The sequence below is a fragment of the Portunus trituberculatus genome, chromosome 48, assembly GCF_017591435.1.
Source record: "Portunus trituberculatus isolate SZX2019 chromosome 48, ASM1759143v1, whole genome shotgun sequence".
Lineage (NCBI taxonomy): Eukaryota > Metazoa > Arthropoda > Malacostraca > Decapoda > Portunidae > Portunus > Portunus trituberculatus.
The window spans coordinates 4480587-4500847 of record NC_059302.1 but is presented as its reverse complement, the minus strand read 5'-3'; the positions used below and the strand labels follow the sequence as shown (position 1 = coordinate 4500847).

Below are 20261 nucleotides of genomic sequence, written 5' to 3'. Positions count from 1 at the left end.
TAGTGTAATTTTTGTCAATTAAATTAAACTTGTATGTAGAGTATCATAAGAAGTTATATTAACAATAAAAAGATTAGAAATTGAAGAATGGCTTGTTAGAATAATTTACTGATAGCAATATAAGTATTTTTTGCTATAACAGTAAGAATGAGCACAAGCAAATTACAAAATTTCTGTAAACACTGGAATGAAACAGATTTTTTAATATGTTCCCTGCATCTGGCAGTGCAAGCTCTTCTTCACTGCAATATAAATAAATTGTTGTCACATCAGTGCTGCTCATTACAGAGAAGCGAGAAGAGGTGAGAGCTGTCTGGGAGCACACCTAAATGTACTGGCAACATCAAAGTATTTGCCCACGAGTGGGTCGTATCGTATACCACGAAAAATCTATGACATTTCTGCAATACGACTCACCAGTGGACATACATTATCTTTCGATATCCAGTATGTCTCTACACTATACTAGATTTTTCCATTCCTAACAGTTTGTTTATATATTACTGTCATTTTGTTTTGCAGATTTAGAAAATGAATGTTACATGATTTTATGGTCAAATTAGTTCAACAGAAGAGAGAGAAGATAGCCCACATGAAGACTCTGATGATCCACTTTATAAAACAGAATCTTCTTGCTCATCTGAAAATTAAGGCGTAACTGAGGAGGATGAAGAAGAGGAAAATTCTGTCGATAATATATTACATCATCTGTTTGTAGTTGGAAAGCTGTGGCTTCCACACAGCATTTCTTTCCATTTACAGGAAATTAAGAAAGGTGAAGTAGCCTCTCTTGAAAATGATGGAAGGCATCAAGGTATTCAATTGGAAATATTAAAGAAATATATTGTATTTTATCAACAGTTCTTGAGCATGATGACAAACTAATTGCAACAGATAGTTTCAAGAAGTGGAGAAAAAATAACAATAGAAAAAAAAAACCTGGTGTGCAATGGATTACAATAAATCAAAGAAAGGAGTTGATCTTTCAAATCAAATGTCATCACATCACATCTCTGAGAAAAAACAAAATGATGCAAAAAAGTTGCATTGGAGTTACTTACAGGAACTTGTGTAGTGAAAGCACTCTTTGTTTTCAACAAATATCACTTGGACAAAAATGAACCCTATTGCATTTCAAGGAATCAATCATCCTTTCACTTCTAAGTAATAGTCCATTTGGAGAAAATAAGATCAGGCAAAACATGTTCGAGCAATGTCATTCTCTGAGGTACCCAGCATTTCTTATCAGATGCTGAAGGATCAGAGAGAGAATTTTGAAAAAGATATGTAGGATGTTATGAAATACACTTAACCCTCAGCTATCGCGCCCAATTGGGGCCGAAATAGCCGCGCCATAGCCGAAAACGTGATAGCCGAATTGATCTTGGCGGGAAGACGGTTTTGGCAAATGAGCGCTCAAATATTCCATGACGTCATGGCGGGGCGTGTGATAGCAGGCATCTAAGGTCGCGATAATGAAATTTTAGCAGCTTTTCATGGGTGCGCGATAGCAATAAAACGCGATAGCCGAAGTCGCGATAGCAGAGGGTTGACTGTAATATCCACAAATGAAAAATTTAAAGTGGCATAAAAGAGGCAAAGAAAGTATCAACTTTTTACAGCTCATGTGATGCCTTACCCATGTCTGTCATGCTTTGAAATTAAGCATTTCAAAGTAAATTATGGAAACATGTAGCAGGTATTTTTTTCAGTTTATTATTTTTTTCAGTTTATTCTGTTTTGTTTCACTACATATGTGTTTATATGGTGTGCAATTTATGAAGGTCACCAATGATTGTTTTGTTATAGTTTATCCATATGACATCAGAAAAATTATGAAAGATCAATAAAGAAAATTATTGAAGCTTATCAAGGAAAGTCCAATTGTGATATTACAGTTTGAATGATTTGTTATAGAAAAGTTTTAAGTTCTTCTGAAGGAAAAATGCAAGAAAATATAGATTTCTTACGTGTACTAGAAAAAAAGGGAAAAAATATTTTTCAGTTAATTCTTATAGCAGGTATTTTTTCCAGTTTATTCTGTTTTGTTTCATTACTTATGTTCATTTATATATGCAATTCATAAGGGTCACCAATGGTTGTTTTGTTACAAATTGTCCAAATGATATCAGGAAAACTATAAAAAATCATTGAAGTTTGTCAAGGAAAGTTCAATTGTGATATCTGCTTCAATTATTTGTCATAGAAATATTTTATGTTCTTCTGAAGGAAAAATGCAAGATAATATAATTTTCTTACATGTATTATGAAAAAATATGAAAGCAAGAAGACTATTTTTCATATAATTTTTATAACAATAAAAACATAAATAAACTTCATATTATTTATCAATCAGTGTTAATTATGCCCTCCTATACATACTTTATTGCAATTTTACTATATAATCCAATTTCTGTTAATAGTATAGTAAGATTAAAATGTGATATATATATGAGAACTGTTGTATGACCCATGGGTGGGTCGCATCGCAACAGTGAATAGAAATTGGCGACCCACCAGTGAATTGCATCGCAAGTGACGTGTTAATAATCCCTTACCAGTATCCTTCTGAAATGTTCTGTCTGGTGACTTTAGAAAAGAATCCTATGAATGAAGCTTTGCATACAGCTTGGTACTTAATACAATGAATGATAAAGCATGATCTGAACTCAGAAGACTGAAAAGGATAAGCCTACAATGAATTAATCTGTATATAATTAGTGTCCATGGAAAATATTGCACATTGCTGCACAAAAATTCTAATTATGGTATGCTTGGTTATCACACAGTGGAGCAAAGTTGTGCTTTTTCGTGTCTGGTATTGCTGCCACAAGTGCAGGAAGGATGAGGATATGTAAGGTGACTGACAATTCCTGCCTCAGTGCTCTATAAGCTACTAAAAAGAAAGGACTCATCATACTTGTTTTTATTCCACTGTTCCCTGTTTCCCCTTTCCCTCCCCAGCCTTCCCATTTTTTGCTACAGTATTTGCATGGCTCCTGCCAACTAAAGCAGTGAAGAAAAGTTGTGGATTTTGGCATAGAAGACTGAAAATGAGCCTTCAAAAGAAATTTCCAGACATACATAAGACATAAAAGTACCATTTGCTGCCTGGCCGTAGCCACTTGCACCCTCCCTCCAGACACCATATCTCTAAGAAAACCAACATCTGGGAGGCCAAGAAAGATACCCAAGGTATCTTTCTCATGAAATTGACCCTACATAACCATACACTTTATAAGAGTATCAGTCATCTTGGATGTTTTTCTTGACCTCCCAGACATTGGTTTTCTTAGAGATATGGTGTCTGGAGGGAATGTGCAAATGGCTGCAACCAAGCGGCAGGCAAATGATGCTTTAGTGTTAGTTTGTACATCTTGAAAATTATTTTGTAGGCACATTTTCAGTCTTTCGTGCCAAAGTTCTGGCCTTTTCTTCATTGCTGTAGTTGGCTGAACCCATGCAAATATTGCAGCAGAATAATGGGAAGGCTGGGAAATGGGGCATAGTGAAATAGAAACAAGTTAGGTGAATCCACTCTCCACAGCATCTCACAGAGTACAGAGGCAGGAACTGTCAGTTGTTTTACATATCCTCACCCCTCCCATACTCACGGGAGCAATACCAGATGTATAAAAAAGGCTCAACTTTGCTTTGCTATATGATAACCATGTGCACTACAATTTTTAATTTTTAGCCATTAGTCCACAACACTTTCAATGGACACTGTATATGGACAAATACACTTAACTCTGCTATCACACTTTTCATTATTGCATTTAATTACTATAGCACATACAGGTAACTCTTGATTTACGCATGTTTATATCTTCCTGTAACAACAGACAGTCCTCCCTGGTTTTGATAACTCTTAGCAGCGAATAAATTAATATAACTGTTTACCCCAATGTGAATGTTGTTTACATAAATCTGAAACATAATGAGGGCTAACTCTGATCCTTGTGGCACTCTGCTTGCTACTTTACACCAAGATGAGTATGTATCTCTGATCACAGCTCTCATCTCGCTGTCCTTCAAATAATCTTTTGTCCATTCTAGCAAAGTTCCTCGCAGTCCTTCTATGTTCTTTAGTTTCCAAGGTAGTCTTCCATGAGGGACTTTATCAAAAGCCTTCTTTATATCAAGGAATACTGTGTCCACCCATCCATCTCTGTTTTCCAGTCCTGCAATAACTCTTGAGTAGAAGCTTAATAAGTTTGATACACATGACTGCCCTGTCCTAAACCCAAATTGTCTGTTTGATATGACTTGCTCTTCTTCTAGAAATTTAACCCATTTTTCTTTGATAATTATTTCACATAATTTCCCCAAAACACTTGTAAGTGACACTGGTCTGTAGTCTGGTGGTTCAGTTGCCTTTCCTCCCTTAAATATCAGTAAATTACATTGACTCTTCCATTCTAGTAGAACTTTCCCCTCATTTATTGAACTTGTAATTATTTCCCAAATTGGATCCAGTAGTTGCTCTTTACATTCTTTTATCACCCAGCCTGATACACTGTCTGGCCCCATTGCTTTTCTGACATTCAACTTATCCAATATCCTCCTTGTGCACTGTGATTTCCTGTAATCCTTGGCAATGTAATGTCCTATTAGGTTCTGTGAAATCTTCTGCAGTGAACACTGTTTTGAAACTCTCATTCATTATTTCACACATTTCCTTCTCTGTTTAGTATGTTTTCCCTCCTCTAATTATTTTTTCTATTGTTTTCTTGTTCTTCATTATGCCATTTATAATTGTAGAAAAGTTTGGGTTTGTCTTTGCTTTTATTCACCACATCTTTCTCAAAGTTTCTTTCTTCCTCTCTCCTTACTCTAATATATTAATTTTTCGCATCCCGATACTGTTGCCTGTTATTGTCATTTTTCTGTTTTATGAGTTTCTTCCAAGCTTTATCTTTTGGCTTTTTAGCTTCTATGCATCTAGCACTATACCAAGCGTGTATTTTTTTTCTTAATTCTATAAAAAGATGCACATTTTTTTTACTCCTTCATTATATTTCTGCAAGATTTCATATATCCCTTGTATTGTTTTTCCGTACATAATGTTTCTCCACTCAATATCAGCAAAAAAATCCTTAATTTTTCAAAATCCGCTCTTGCATAATTTAATCTGTCTCCTTTGTAGTCATCTCTGTAACTTATCCCATCCTCCTCCTGTATTTGCATCTCTAATGTCACATGATCACTTCTTCCCATTGGACTAAGGTAATTTATGACTGGAGGGGGCTCTGGTTTCTTTGTGAATACTAGGTCAAGCAACGATGGTTCTTCTTTCCCCCTGTACCTTGTTGACTCCTCCACCCACTGATTCATTGTATTAACCATAGTCAACTGTAACACTTCCTTGCTCCACTGTCCAGCATTATCTATTACTTCCATCTCTCTCCAGTTTACTTTTTTACAATTAAACTCTCCAACTAAAAGTATTCTTCCATCTCTTCTTATCATGTTATCTAGGCACTTAATCCCCTCTCTTTGCATATCTTTATGTTCTTCAGTTCCCCATGTATTTCTCTTAGGTGGCACATATGTAACTATGATTTTTCTTTTCTTCAATTCCTGTTTTGATTGTTCTTCCCATTACTTCCATCTTGCCCTTACAATATTGCACATCCTCCACACATATGTTATCATGAACCATTATTAGCACTCCTCCTCCCACTTTATTCTTCCTGTCTCTCCTCCAGCTATAATATCCTTCTTCTTTAAAGTTAACATGGATCTCCTCTCTTAGTTTTGTTTCAACAATGCACATTACATCCGGCTTTTTCTCTTTCCCTAACCTCCAACATGCTGGATAACAACCCATCTATATTAGTATAAGTAACTCTTAATTTCTTACCTCCTCCACGACTTCCACTTCTTTAGTCTCATATTTAAAACCCTCCAGTAAAAATTCTTTTTCTTGCTCTCTGTCCTTTTCTCGTTTTTTACTTAGCTTCATTTCTTAGCACTTTTTTCCTTTTCCCTCTCCTATACATTCATATCTCTTTTTGTCCATATATCTCTGTGTTCAGTATTATCAGCCAGCTTCTTTTTCCTAGCCATAATTTCCTCTACTGCCAATTGGGATCTCATTCTCACTTTCATTGGTCTTCTACTCCCTGCACTGAATCTTCCTAACCTGATCACTTCCTCCACCTCCTGGTCTAGTTCTTACGTGATGTCTTGAACTTGTTTGATAATAGTTTTGGCCAATTCTCTCTCTTCACATTCTCTCGTGAACTTACTTGGATTTTTTTTCCTTCATCCCAAAAATCACGAAACTTTTCCTCTTATCCACTGTATCTCGCACAAGATCCTCTTTCTCTTTGATTATTTGTATTACAGTGACTTTAGTGTTTTCCTAAATCTGTCTCTTTACTACCTCTGAAAAATTAACTTTCTCCTCTTTCTGTTCATGCTTCCATGCAATTAATAGTTGCCTCAGCTTGTTTTCACCCAATCCACCATGCACCCTGTCCACAATCCCATCCTGTACCTTTACCAGTAAGCTCCTTAAGGAGTTTTCGTAGTCTTTTAGTACATTATTTTGTTTTTTTATTTCTTGTAACTCCTCCTTTAATCCCTGATTGATTCCACTGACCTTCTCACATTCTACTAATCTCAATTTCAGCTCTGTGTTTCTCGTTGTCAGTCTGTCCTGTTTGTCCATTAGACTCGACATCACTTCCTTCATGCACCTTAACTCTCTTTCTACATTGATCAACCTCCTCATACTACCTCTTTTGTCCTTAAATCCAGAAAAATCCTTGTACATAATATCCTCAGCCTGTTTCCTTAGTCCAACAGGTATTTTAATGTACCGTTGGTCTTCACATGATGGCGTATGTTTTGATTCTGTCATACGTCTGGCAGCACTATTCAGTTCCATCTCTCTTTTTTTTTTATGTATATACAATTCAAAACTTATTCATTATGGAGACAGGGGAACCTATGGCCCCCTCCCTCCCTGTACATATGTCTAGGTTAGGCTCCAACTCCTGATTGTAGCTTTTCCCTGCAAGTTGCTCAGAAACGTCTCATCGGCACGGTGTCTCGCGTGCGCGGGTGTGTGTGTGTGTGTGTGTGTGTAATTCACCACGGTCACCTGCTGATCACCCAGCCAGCCTTTCCCATTACGGAGTGAGCTCAGAGCTCATAGACCAATCTTCAGGTAGGACTGAGACCACAACATGCTCCACACACCGGGAAAGCGAGGCCACAACCCCTCAAGTTACATCCCGTACTTATTTACTGCTAGGTGAACAGGGGCTACACATTAAGAGGCTTGCCCATTTGCCTTACCGCCTCCGGGACTCAAACCCGGACCCTCTTGATTGTTAGTCGAGCGCGCTAACCACTACACTACGCAGTGTGTATAGTGTGTGTGTGTGTGTGTGTGTGTGTGTGTGTGTGTGTGTGTGTGTGTGTGTGTGTATTTACCTTTTTGTACTTGTCTATTTGTGATTTACGTGTGTGTGTGTATTTATCTATTTGCATTTATCTACAGGCAACCCCCAATTAACGAACGTTCACACAACGAAATTTCGCTACAATGAACGTTTCCTTTTACTACCATCTGGTCGTATAACGAACACTAAACTCACTTTAACAAAATTTTATCCAGGTAATTTTTTCCAAGTTTGAAAGCCCAACCATATCACGCAAGCCGACAGGCTTTTGAATACACCAGCGCTTCTCGTAGCCAAAACACACACCACTCACTCCCTGACCCTTCCCCGCTTTTAGTTCAAAACAATAACAGCATCAGCAGCAGCTCGTCTTCCCTCGCTCAACATGCCACCAAAATGCCCTGCAACCAGCCCTGCAATGTCGCCTAGCATTGCTAAGAAGACCAGGAAGTCTCTTACGCACGAAGTGAAGCTGGATATTATTCACAGACACAAAAGGCGAGAAAACTAATAGCATTGTTCGCCACCATGGCTTGACTCCATCTACTGTCTCTACTGTTTTCAAGTCAGCAGACTCTATTAAGATGGCTGGTGAGACCGTATCATCCTTGCAAGCTAAAAGAACCACCTGAACTCGTGACTCTACAATGGATAAAATGGAAAGCCTTGTGGAAATGTGGTACATAAGTTTTGTATGCTGTACAATGATGCGCCCTTTGTTTACATTCTACAGGTTGCCAGTTAGCGTCTTTCCTGTTCCACTCTCCCTCCCTTCATAAATTTAAGATCATCAACATTATAAAGTGACTTAAATATATACATTATAATGACAAATTAAACTGCTTAAATGTTTAACTTCATAATTTTTACTTTCATTAAACCTTTTACTGTACTATGATGCACTCTCGCTTTGTTTACTCTCAATAGAAGTTCAAATCAGCGGTCAAACTTGTTATAATTGGTTCGCTTAACGAAAACTCACGCAACAAAAGTTTTTTTAGGAACGTAACCCGTTCGTTAAGCGGGGGTTGCCTGTATTTGTGATTTACAGGGTCCGAGCTTGGCTCTTTATGTCCTCTCTCTTTGCCTACATTTATCAAGTTTGTGTTTCATCTGAATGACACTTGCCACACACACCATCTCTCTACTGCAATTTGTTCCATTTGTCAATGCCACAATATGGGAAGCTATACTTCTTGACATCTCCCATACAACTGTCCTTTTGTATTTTCTTTGGGTGTCCTCTTAGTATGTGTGTGTGTGTGTGTGTGTGTGTGTGTGTGTGTGTGTGTGTGTGTGTGTGTGTGTGTGTGTGTGTGTGTGTGTAGTAAATGCATGTAGTTTTGTGTGAAGGAGAAGAGTTGTCTTTAAAAGGCAGGCTGTGCCTGACCCCTTGAGTTGAAAGACACAAGGAGAAACAATCAGTGATATCACAACTAGTTTTGATGATAGGTTCACAACATCCCATGAACTGATCCAGATCAGAACTGGTCCAGAACAAAATCAGTACTATTAGACTTCACTGGGAGTAAATGATAATTTCAGTAGGTGTATACTATCTCCTTCATTTTTCATTTTTCCATTTCTTCATAGAACTGAACACTTTTGAGTTTTGTAGAAATTGGACAAATTCCTACTAAATATCTAGTGAAAGAAAAATCAAGTGACATCTGAAAAAAAAAAAAAACACTTTTAAGAAAATACCATGCATAACATTTCATCAGTAACAAAATTATTAAATTTATAACTAGGCTTTATTCAAATTTAGATAAAAAAATCAAAACTATTCATTTCTTGATGTCTTTGTGTGGATGACTGTACATGAAGTCACTATTCCTACCATTCTTGAGCAACAACTTGATGATGGGAGGCTGGCAGGTGCGTGCAGCAATGATAAGAGGAGTATCTCCATTATCATCCCGCAGGTTGACAATGCAGCGGGCGCTGAGCAACAGCTCAGCCAGCTGCCATGCAAGAAGGTTGTGATGTAAGTACACAAAACTAATATATTTAAATCATTGAAGTATGAAAAAAAAAAAAAAAAAAAAAAAAAGCCTTAGACATTCATTATTTATTTTAAAGCAATGCATTCAAATAAATGTTGGATGAAGTGGTGATGAAAGTAAAGTTTTTAATAGAAAATTAAAGCATAACTATAAATCCTACATTACTTTGCTAATTTAAAATTAAAGTTTAAAACTAAAATAAAAACTCAAATAAAATACCATTAATATAAGGTTTAGGTTTTGTGCACTGAGACTACATTTATATTAACACGGTAACCTTCGTTCTCTGCTCAGTTACCTGAAAATGTCGGTGAAGAACTGCATAATGAAGAAGATAGTGTGACTGAGTTATCTTGGCACCAGCAGCCAGGAGCATCTGGACTAATTTTACATCTTTGTGCCACACTGCTTCACATAAAGGAGTGTATCCTGTAGAAAAAAATGCTTTCATCTTCTCAAAATATATCTAAATAGAGCACTGATAGTAACCAATCCAAAAATATGTTCTAACTAATTATACATTACCATCATGATAGTGCCAAAATAATTAATTATCCTCTAAAACAACTTGCAGGCAATCTAAATATTCAACAAAAAATTTCTGGAATGAATATGGTGTCAGTGATATATAACAAACACAAAATATCACTACAGATTTTCTTACCATGTATTTCCTCTATGTTAACCTTGGCACCGCGCTCAAGCAGCAGCTGTACTACCTTGACATTAGATCGGGAGACAGCCACAATGAGAGCAGTGCGATCAGAGCTATCCAAGGAGTCAATTTTTGCTCCATGACACAGTAACAATTCCACAATGTCAGTGTAGCCTCTTGATGCTGCTATGTGTAGTGGAGTACTCTGACAAGGAAAAAAAAAAAGACCATTTAATGTTTCTAACAAAGATTTAAGATATCTAGTGCTTACATATGCAGCTGAACAGACAAACTGGGGGGATAGGTTGTTCACTAACATGAATCGTCAATTGACGTTAAATGTTTTAGTGTGGGAGATTAAAATCTGTACAACAGTAATATGTACAACAGAAAACACCATAACAATCCAGAAATGTGCTACCCAAGTACAGTATGGTGGTACTTGAGATATGAGCTACCTGAGATACAAGTTTTTTGAGATACGTTTTTTTTTTTTTTTTTTTTTTTTTTTTTTTTTGAGATATGAGCAAAATTTTGAGATACAAGTCATGCTTGGGGATGTTACCGCAGGTTGGCAGTCCAGCCTCAGCTGAGCTAGTATCAATGTGTTTCCCACAGGTCTCATGCACTGTGATTGTCCTTTCATCATTATCACACACACTATTTATTTACCTTTTTAGTTTAAAGAAAGTGCAGTTTTAATATACATTTAATATTTACATGTGAATGGTACCTGCATTCCTTCCTCCCTCCCTCCTCCTCCTCCATCATTCACTACCATTAGCCAAAAGCATCTGTCTCCAAGGTAAGAACATTTAATAAACTTTTGCTTTTATTTTATATTTTTATACATTGATAAAGTATGCAAATATATGTAAATGAAAAGGCTAAACAAAATTTCTCCCATCTCTGCCTACCTCCTCCACCAGTGCTTACCACCGAGGGAAGGAATAAAGTACACAAACCTCTATAGTTGCAGTGATGCTGCTGCTATCCCCCCCCCCCTCTCTCTCTCTCTCTCTCTCTCTCTCTCTCTCTCTCTCTCTCTCTCTCTCTCCCCCTGCTTAAAACTTCATTTATTCTATGAACAATGATTACAGGGTTGTCAATGAGCTCTTTTATGATTATTAGAGCAGCCAGTCTTCTGTGAGTGGCTATATTTGTACACTCCAGTTGATTGACAGATGCAAGTGAGGGTTGGGATGAGGTAGTGTAATCCTATGGAATTCACCCTTCAAGATAAATATACTTCGTAAGAGTAGTTTATCTATTTATATTCTCATTTGTTATGTTTTACTATGTTTTTATACAATAATTATTATTTATTAATATCTGTTTCTACTTAAAAACATGTAAAAAAATAGTTTTTAGGAGAAGCTAGAACGGATTAATGTGAAAAATTTTTTTGAGATACAGGCTCTGTCATGGAACAAATTAAACTCATATCTCGACATACCACTGTACTGTATACAGGTATTCCTCATTTTACAATACACCATTACAACATCTACCTTCTCTAATAATTTGCAAACTTTTTTTCTTTTTGCACCATAATCCTTAATCCTTCCTGCGTCACTTTGTTGTTTGGTTTTATGAAATCCCCTTCTGCATTACATACCGATCTAAAGCTCTCATTCATAAGTTCATTCACTTCTTCCTTTGTTTCATATATTCTATTTGCCTTTAGTAACTCATCGATGGTCTCTTTGTTCATCTTTCTATTTATATATTTATAAAACAGCTTGGATTCCTCTCCACATCTCTTTACTATATCCCCTTCTAACATTCTCTACTCCTCCCTTCTTGTTCTAAAATATTCATTTTGTGCCTCTTTATACTACTTCCTATTGGCATTTTGTTGCTTCATGAATTTCTTCTGAGCTACAACCTTACTCTTCTTAGCTTTTGCACATCTGGCATCATACCTCATATGTTTACTCTTTCTTACTCTATATAAGGGAACATACCTTTTCACTCCCTCCTTGTACTTTTCTAGGAATATATCATACTTCTTTTGCATTGTTTTGCCTTCCATGATTTGTCCAATTAATATTACCAAAGTATTTATTTAATCTCACAAAATATGTCTTTGCATGATTTAATCTTCCTTGTATGTAACCCTCTTAGCATTCCAGTATTTCCCAATCCTCAAACTTGACTTCCAAAACCACATGATTACTTTTCCCTATCAGGCTATGATAATTAATAGTAGGATAAGGCTCTGTTTTTTTTTTTATTTTTTTTTTATGCCAAGTCAAGCACAGATGGTTCTTCTCTGTACCTTGTGCAGTTCTTCACCCATTGGGCCATTGTATTTACCATTGTCAGTTGTAACACTTCTTCCCCCTATTGTCCAGCATAACCATTCACTTCCATTTTTTCCCAATTCACATTTTTCCAGTTAAAAGTCTCCCATGAGTAGCACTTTTCTGTCTTTTTCCCCAGCATGTTGTCCAAGCATTTTAGCACTTCTTGCATTTCCTTGTGCTTATCCAGCCTCAAAGTATTAGTCTTCAGTGGCACATATGTTACTATAATTTTCCTCCTTTCCCTCCCATTGGTCATAATATTATACTTAAAACCTCCATCAATCCATCTCCATATTGTACTTCTTCCACCTATATATATATATATATATATATATATATATATATATATATATATATATATATATATATATATATATATATCATCTTGAGTCATTATCAACATTTCTCCTCCTGGTTTTCCCTTTCTATCCTCCAAGCATTATATCCCCATTCTTTAAAATTCAGTTGGACTTCTTCACTTAATTATGCCACTGTTATACAATTAACCCTCTGGTATTGTACCTTCCGCTATCGTGTTTCCTGTATTAAGAAGTCATGTAAAAGTTGAGTTTCTCTATATACTTTTACTGAGAAATAGTTCTTCACATATTTCCTTAATCTACCCATCCACCTTAGCTCCTAATCAACCACAATGAGCTACTGTATTTAACAGCATTTAGGAAGCACCTTTTTCCAGGAAGAGGTAGTAGACGCCTACCAAAATGATAATTTACTCCCAGCGTGATTGAATAGCAATAGTTTTGATCTGGAACAGTCCTTGTCTACCCTGTTCTGGTCTGGATCATTTCAGGAGATGCTGTGGCTGTGAACTCACCATCAAAGCTAGCTGTGAACTTGCTGAACATTTCCCTTTATATCTCACAACTTAATCCTTTCAATACGATGGTGCCTACATAAGCGTCATGAAGCCCCAGTAGCATATGCAATGACGCCTACGTAGGCGTCATATTTCTATTCTGTTTCTTCTTCCATTGAGTTGTCCCATACTTTGTGTTGGTTATGAAAGTAAAGATGCTGTATGCTGTCCTTGAAATCCTATTGCTCCTCCCACCAAAAACATCCTACATACCGATTCACGTCAAATTGCAGAAGCTCTCAACGAACACTTAAGTGAAATTGCAACAAAGTTAAACAATACCTTACCCCCCGCTAATAGAAATGCCAATGACTACTTACAAGGAAACTATGCACATTCAATGTGTATCCACATCATCAGAGCTATCAAAAGTCTAAAAAATAAACAATCAAATATTGATGAAATTTTCACCACTATATTAAAGAGTAACTCAGACCATATTGCTAACCCTATTGCACTACTATTTAATCAATTCATATCTACTGGTAAATATCCATCAACCCTCAAAAATGCTAATGTAACACCTATACATAAATCTGGTCCTAAGAATAACCCCAACAATTATCGCCCTATTTCCACCCTATCCAATTTCTCCAAAATATTTGAAATGTTAATGAAAAATAAATGAATGCCATATCTAGAAAGAAACCACATCTTAAGTGACTCTCAATAAGGATTTAGATCAAACTTCAGCACATATCATGCCCTTGATGTGTTTACCACCCACCTTTACTCATCTCTAGACAGTAAGTTATCAGTTTTATCTCTTGTTATTGACTTTTCCAAAACTTTTGATACAGTCAACCACAGAATCCTTTTTGACAAATTGTATCATTATGGAATATGTGGAACTATACATTCATGGTTCAAGGACTATTTAACAAACAGAACCCAGTGTACAGTCACTGGTGTTCCACAAGGAAGTGTCTTATGGCCTATATTGTTCCTTATCTATATCAATGATATTGTCAATATATTCAATTGTGCCAAGACTATACTTTTTGCTGATGACATAACCCTCTATTTCACAGGCTCTAGCAATGATACTCTCTTCAGCCAAGCAAACCAAGATCTTAATAAACTTTACTGATGGTGTTTGAGCAATAGACTTACAATTAATATCGATAAAACTCACTTCATGTTCTTTTCTAATACAAACACTAATGTGCTGCCTGTTCTAAAAATCAATGATAACTTAATAAGTAGAGCTTATAAACTAAGATTTTTGGGTGTCGTATTTGATGAAAGCTTAACTTTTAAATTCCATACTAGTAATGTTTCCCAAAAACTTTCCAGATGCACTTCCATGCTTTATAAAGTAAGACACTTAGCACCTTGTGAAATACTAAAAACTCTCTACTATGCTCACATTTATCCCCATCTACTCTACTGTAATCCAATTTGGGGCACCACCCATGCTACGCATCTAAAATGTATAAATCTACTACATAAGAAGATAATCAGAATTATTACAAAGAGCTCCTTCCTTGAACATACCACTCCTCTCTTTAAAAGCACTAAAATTCTAAAGCAGGAAGATATAACTAAATTTTCTATTGCAATTAGTATGTACAAGAATCAAATCAATGTCTCTTTTCCCTCTCATGAATACACCACACGGCACAGACAACAACTCTGTATACCGACCCATCGCTTAAGTCTCTTCCGCCACTCTACTGTGTATTTGGGCCCACACGTATGGAATTCTCTACACCGTCATATAAAAAATGCTCCCTCTCTTAACATATTCAAAAGTAAACTCAAATATCATCTAGATTTATATTAGCCAATATCCTACTTTTACAATGTAGCCTTCCCAAACCTTCATTACTATCTCTACTACTCCATCATCACCTATCTTCAACATCACCCATCATAACCATTCGATACATGTTGCTTACCCATTCTTTATCCTAGAAAATTGTATCCCTATACCTAACTATTTTTAGTGTCAAATCTTTATATATTTATTTTATAATATATGATCTCCATTATTGCTTAGTTAGAATGTAAGTTCATATTTTGTATTTTCATATTTATATTTCTCCTACCTCTTGCCTGTAAAGCATTGCTTATTATATAGGCTAGCCCAACAATTCTCTGAAGAGTCCTTCTGTAGTATATCCTTGGCTATAATAAAGTGTTTATCTTTTATCAATGTTTTCATGCTAACTGCTGTACTGATCTTGCTAACTGCATGCCTCCCCTCCTGTGGCCTCATTGCACAAGGCTTTCTTCTTCTCCCTCACCCCTATTCTTTCCAACTCTCTAATGCAAGAGTTAACCAGTACTCTCATTCTTTCATACGTTTCTCTGGTAAACTCTGGAATTCTCTGTCTGTGTCTGTATTTCCAACTTCCTTTGACTTGACTTCATTCAAGAGGGAGGTTTCAAGATATTTGGCCCTGTTCTTCTATCTATCTATCTATCTATCTATCTATATATATATATATATATATATATATATATATATATATATATATATATATATATATATATATATACACACACACACACACACACACACACATATATATATATATATATATATATATATATATATATATATATATATATATATATATATATATATATAAAAAAAAAATGTATCAAAGTTTATACTGTACTGTCACAGAGAGAATAATCTAAGCAACATGTAGTAGAAGAGGATGCCTTGAGCTCCCATTTGCACGGGAATACACATTTTCGTTGGGGATGACACTTGGATTATTCTCCAGCAAAGCTACTCATATGGTATATGTGCATTGTAATATTGTTTTACATCTGGGAAGGAAGGCAAATTAATTGAAGGTCATGGGCCATCCCGGGCGGCAAAAACACTAGTTACGCACATTTTGATTCAACACAAATGATATTGTGTTAACTTCACTGCATATGTAATAAAATATTAAATGTATTGAAATAATTAGTGAAAAAAATATCATTTACAAAATTCCAAGAACTGATACCTTATATTATCATTTAAATTTCCATTTAAGAAATTGACTGCATTTCACAAAACAAGATAATCACTTTTATGCTCTTTGTTCTGATTCATAAAAGAACAAATCCAAATTTATGAAAAAAAACAACAGATGATTTTCTGAGTTATGTAATTCTCATAAACAAGAGATTCCTCAATTGCTAAAATCTTTATCATCTGGACAAGCTGCCACAAAAAGAGCTGGTATTTACCTTGTCGTTCATTTTGTTATTAACCCTGGCTCCTCCCTCCAGTAACAGAGTGATGACCTCCACTAGACCTCGCTGCACTGCAAGATGGAGTGCTGTCATGTGCTCAGCATCTGGGGTGTCTACACGCACTCCTGAAATAACATAAACTCTGCACCTACTAGTCTAAGAGCTTACTTTTATTAACAATGTCTATAATGTTTTCTTAATATCACTTATTTATATCATCACAATATCATTATAAATTATGTGTATAAAATCTACCTAAATTAATGATTTTCAATGATGTTACTATATACATCAATCCAAATTATAGCATATTGAAGATTAACAAGGATACTCTTTTATTTACATAATGTATACTGGGCTTAGTTCTCTAAATTACTATTCAATATTCTCATATAATCATAGCAAGAATTTTTTTTTCAGTTCAGTGTATAATGTATTGCAACTTATTACAATTTTAAATGTGTTGGTTGTTAGAAGTATACTTTTATATCATGAAACAAATTACTTGCATTAAAAACTAAAGTAAAGCAGTCAATAGTTTATTATATATATATATATATATATATATATATATATATATATATATATATATATATATATATATATATATATATATATATATATATATATATATATATATATATATATATATATATATATATATATATATATATATATATATATATATATATATATACAGTAAGCCCCCACAATTAGCAATCCTATTAATCTGCCGAAACCATTGCTAAATTAAAATTTTGCCAAATTTGAATACTACTTTAAATAGGGAAAAATACCAATCAGTCTTTCGTCCGCCCAAAGTCCCCATTTCGAGTCCCCATTTACAGCTGCAACATTGCCACCTTCACGAGAATCAGCACCCCCCGAACAACTATTGGAGGCCATGGTGATAGTGAAACTCGCTAAACAGCGAGGATGGGAGCACAAAAAATGAGTTCACACGCTGGATTAACACACACAATAGCTCAAGTGTCGAGCAGGAATGCCGGAGGCACTGGGGGGCTGATGTCACGGCCAAACAGACACGCGATTGGCTCAGAGCGAGCGGGAGGCGGGACAGTGTAGCGCGGTACAATCGCTAAATATGAGAGAAAATCGCTAAACTTGAGGGCTTGGCCTTTTTCCAGACAGTCGCTAAATAAGGGTTTTGCTAAGCTGGATTTCGCTAAATTCGGGGGCTTACTGTATACATATATATATATATATATATATATATATATATATATATATATACATATATATATATATATATATATATATATATATAAAGATGGATGGTGATAGGAACAGAAACAAAGATTTTTTTTTCAATATTCCTTTCTGACTCCTTTAAATTTTCTATTCTATCAATCCTCAACTTGCTCTGAAAGATCTTCAAAGCATACCTTATGTATGTTTTCTCATCTTAAATAACTTTAATCTCTGAATTTTTTTTATATTTCTTATCTGTTTTTTGCCAATAACAAAGGATTGTATCATATCAATTTCCTACGTCAGTTAACTGTTCTTTCCCTACTTTAGTATTTCTATGAAAGATATAATAAACACACATCATAAGATTGTTATAAAATTTAGTAATTATACGAAGGCAGGATTATTAACATCACAAAGTGAAGAGAACTTGCAGAGCACACAGTATGACCAAAGATCCCTTCACTTCATATTATTGGAGCATGGCATTATAATACATGAAGAACAATTTACAACATACATGTACCACAATAATCTCAATATCATGCCTTATTCTTTAATTATCATATGTGAATACTTTTGATGACACAAGAGGTTTGACAATTTGGGAAACACTTTACTGATAAGGATCAACAATTCAACAAAGTGCACAGATTACAATGCAGAGGAACTCACCTGCCTTGATGAGCATATGAACAATATATGTGTGGCCTTGTTCTGTAGCATAATGCAATGCTGACCTTCCATAAGCATCCTGCTGGTTAATATCACAGCTGCGGCTTGGAGACCAGGGAGATGGAAGGCCTAAAGCCATGTATTCTGAATGAAGCTGAGCTAACCAAGGGCTTGAACGATGAGAGTTAACTAGTTTATGACGACCTGTAAAAAAAAAAGATTTGTATGTAGATAATAATTTCACTATCTGATCAAGTTCTGAAAGCTTCACCTGAGCAATATTTTTATGATGGGGAGGTGGAATGCTAACAATACAAGAGAGAGAGAGAGAGAGAGAGAGAGAGAGAGAGAGAGAGAGAGAGAGAGAGAGAGAGAGAGAGAGAGAGAGAGAGAGGAGGGAGGGGGGACATGAAAAGGACTTAGAGTGTAGGGCTAATATGCAGAAACTGGATTGAAAGGAGACTCTGGCATGTCTACTACTTTGATGGAATTTCCAAGAGCAAGCATCAAAATAGACCAATAATGTAAATAAAAGCAAATTTTCATAGAGAAAAATTTCCTCTGACCATTCTCTCTTTCGTGACGGTGAGAACGATGATTGTGGCGGGCATGGCGTCTGCGTCTTCTGTTTTCTGTTTCAAATTCCGAATCAGATGACACAATATTTGCCCGTCCTCGGCCCAGTGTACGCTGGAGCAAGACTGAGGAGGACTGGCGGTGGGGATGATAGTGGTGCCGCCGCTCACCTATCATAGCAGAGTCTGAGTCTTCTGTGGATGAAACAACTGGCCCTGATGACTCCCCTGGAATTAAATGATCTTTTAGTGCCCTTATACTCAACACCTGCATCTCAAATAGTTATTTGTTCCACTGTTTAGTCTTGATGAGACAGACTTTTAACTTTCGTATTAAGGCATTTGTACAAAATTGAAAGCAAACATCAAGCAAAAGCAAGACTACAATTGAAACTATCCTTTTATTTGAAAAAAAAAAAAAAAAAAAAAAAACATACCAGTATCCTCTTCCTCTTCTCTGTATTCAAAAACATAATAACCAATGTTGCTTGAGGTGTACTGACTAGTTGTATGGCCACACATGGGCAAAGTATAAGGATCTTGAATATCAATTTCTGGGGTCTCTTCATTATTGTTACTTGGAAGCTCACGCTTACAGCGTCCAGCCTCCCAATCACTTTGTTGGTTCGAATCACTAAGGTCTAGACCCCACAACTGAAAAATAAGTATAATCATTAATGTTAACATCCAAATAGCATCTTGGTTGAATGTTGATTCACCAGAGTGGTCTTCTTTACTTTTCTTTTCCAGAGCAGAATCAAATGTTAAAGTTTATCCAAATACTACTGTAAACCTAAGTTTTACAGCTATCTAAGTTACTAATTATATCATAAAACACAGAAAGGCTAGTGCATTTCACAGACTCTTTCTTGATAAGACTTTGAAAGACTTCAAACAAACCTCGTCACTGCATGTGCATGTCTCAGAATCGATACTTGGAGAGCAACATTTGTGCCCTTGTGGACTCAAAAGAGCAGGCCCAAGTGTTGGACGGAGATTGCCTACAGAAGTTGAAGCTACAGCTCCAGTAGTTGGTGATGTCTTCTGGTCCTGAGGTAAGTTTCCTCTAGAGGCACACGAGGTCACACTGGGAGTTGCACCAACATGAGAGCTTGAACTTGATGAGATGCATGAAAATAATGATTCAGTGTCCACATCCTCCTCCTCTGGTGTTGTGTAAAACTTTTCAGCATCAAGAAGTAGACACACAATTGCCAAATGTCCCAGCTGTGCTGCGCGGCCCAGGGCCGTCCGTCCACATGATGGAAGGACATTGACATTGGCACCTTTAAGGAAAGACAAATATTTTCATTCATATTTCAGGATAAATATA

General features: G+C 35.9%; 1 protein-coding gene across 3 annotated transcripts in view; it reads right to left on the bottom strand.

Moving 5' to 3' along the window:
- Positions 1-20261, bottom strand: part of LOC123498477 (ankyrin repeat domain-containing protein 50-like) — a 31093-nt gene that overhangs the window by 7507 nt on the left and 3325 nt on the right. For all 3 annotated transcript variants that reach the window (XM_045245585.1, XM_045245586.1, XM_045245588.1), the window contains exons 3-10: positions 19829-20214; positions 19366-19582; positions 18920-19156; positions 18354-18557; positions 16461-16591; positions 10089-10284; positions 9723-9853; positions 9259-9382 (exon numbers count right to left, since the gene is read on the bottom strand). In XM_045245585.1, the coding sequence (XP_045101520.1) occupies positions 9259-9382; positions 9723-9853; positions 10089-10284; positions 16461-16591; positions 18354-18557; positions 18920-19156; positions 19366-19582; positions 19829-20214 (1626 nt within the window). The remainder of the gene's footprint in view (positions 1-9258; positions 9383-9722; positions 9854-10088; positions 10285-16460; positions 16592-18353; positions 18558-18919; positions 19157-19365; positions 19583-19828; positions 20215-20261) is intronic.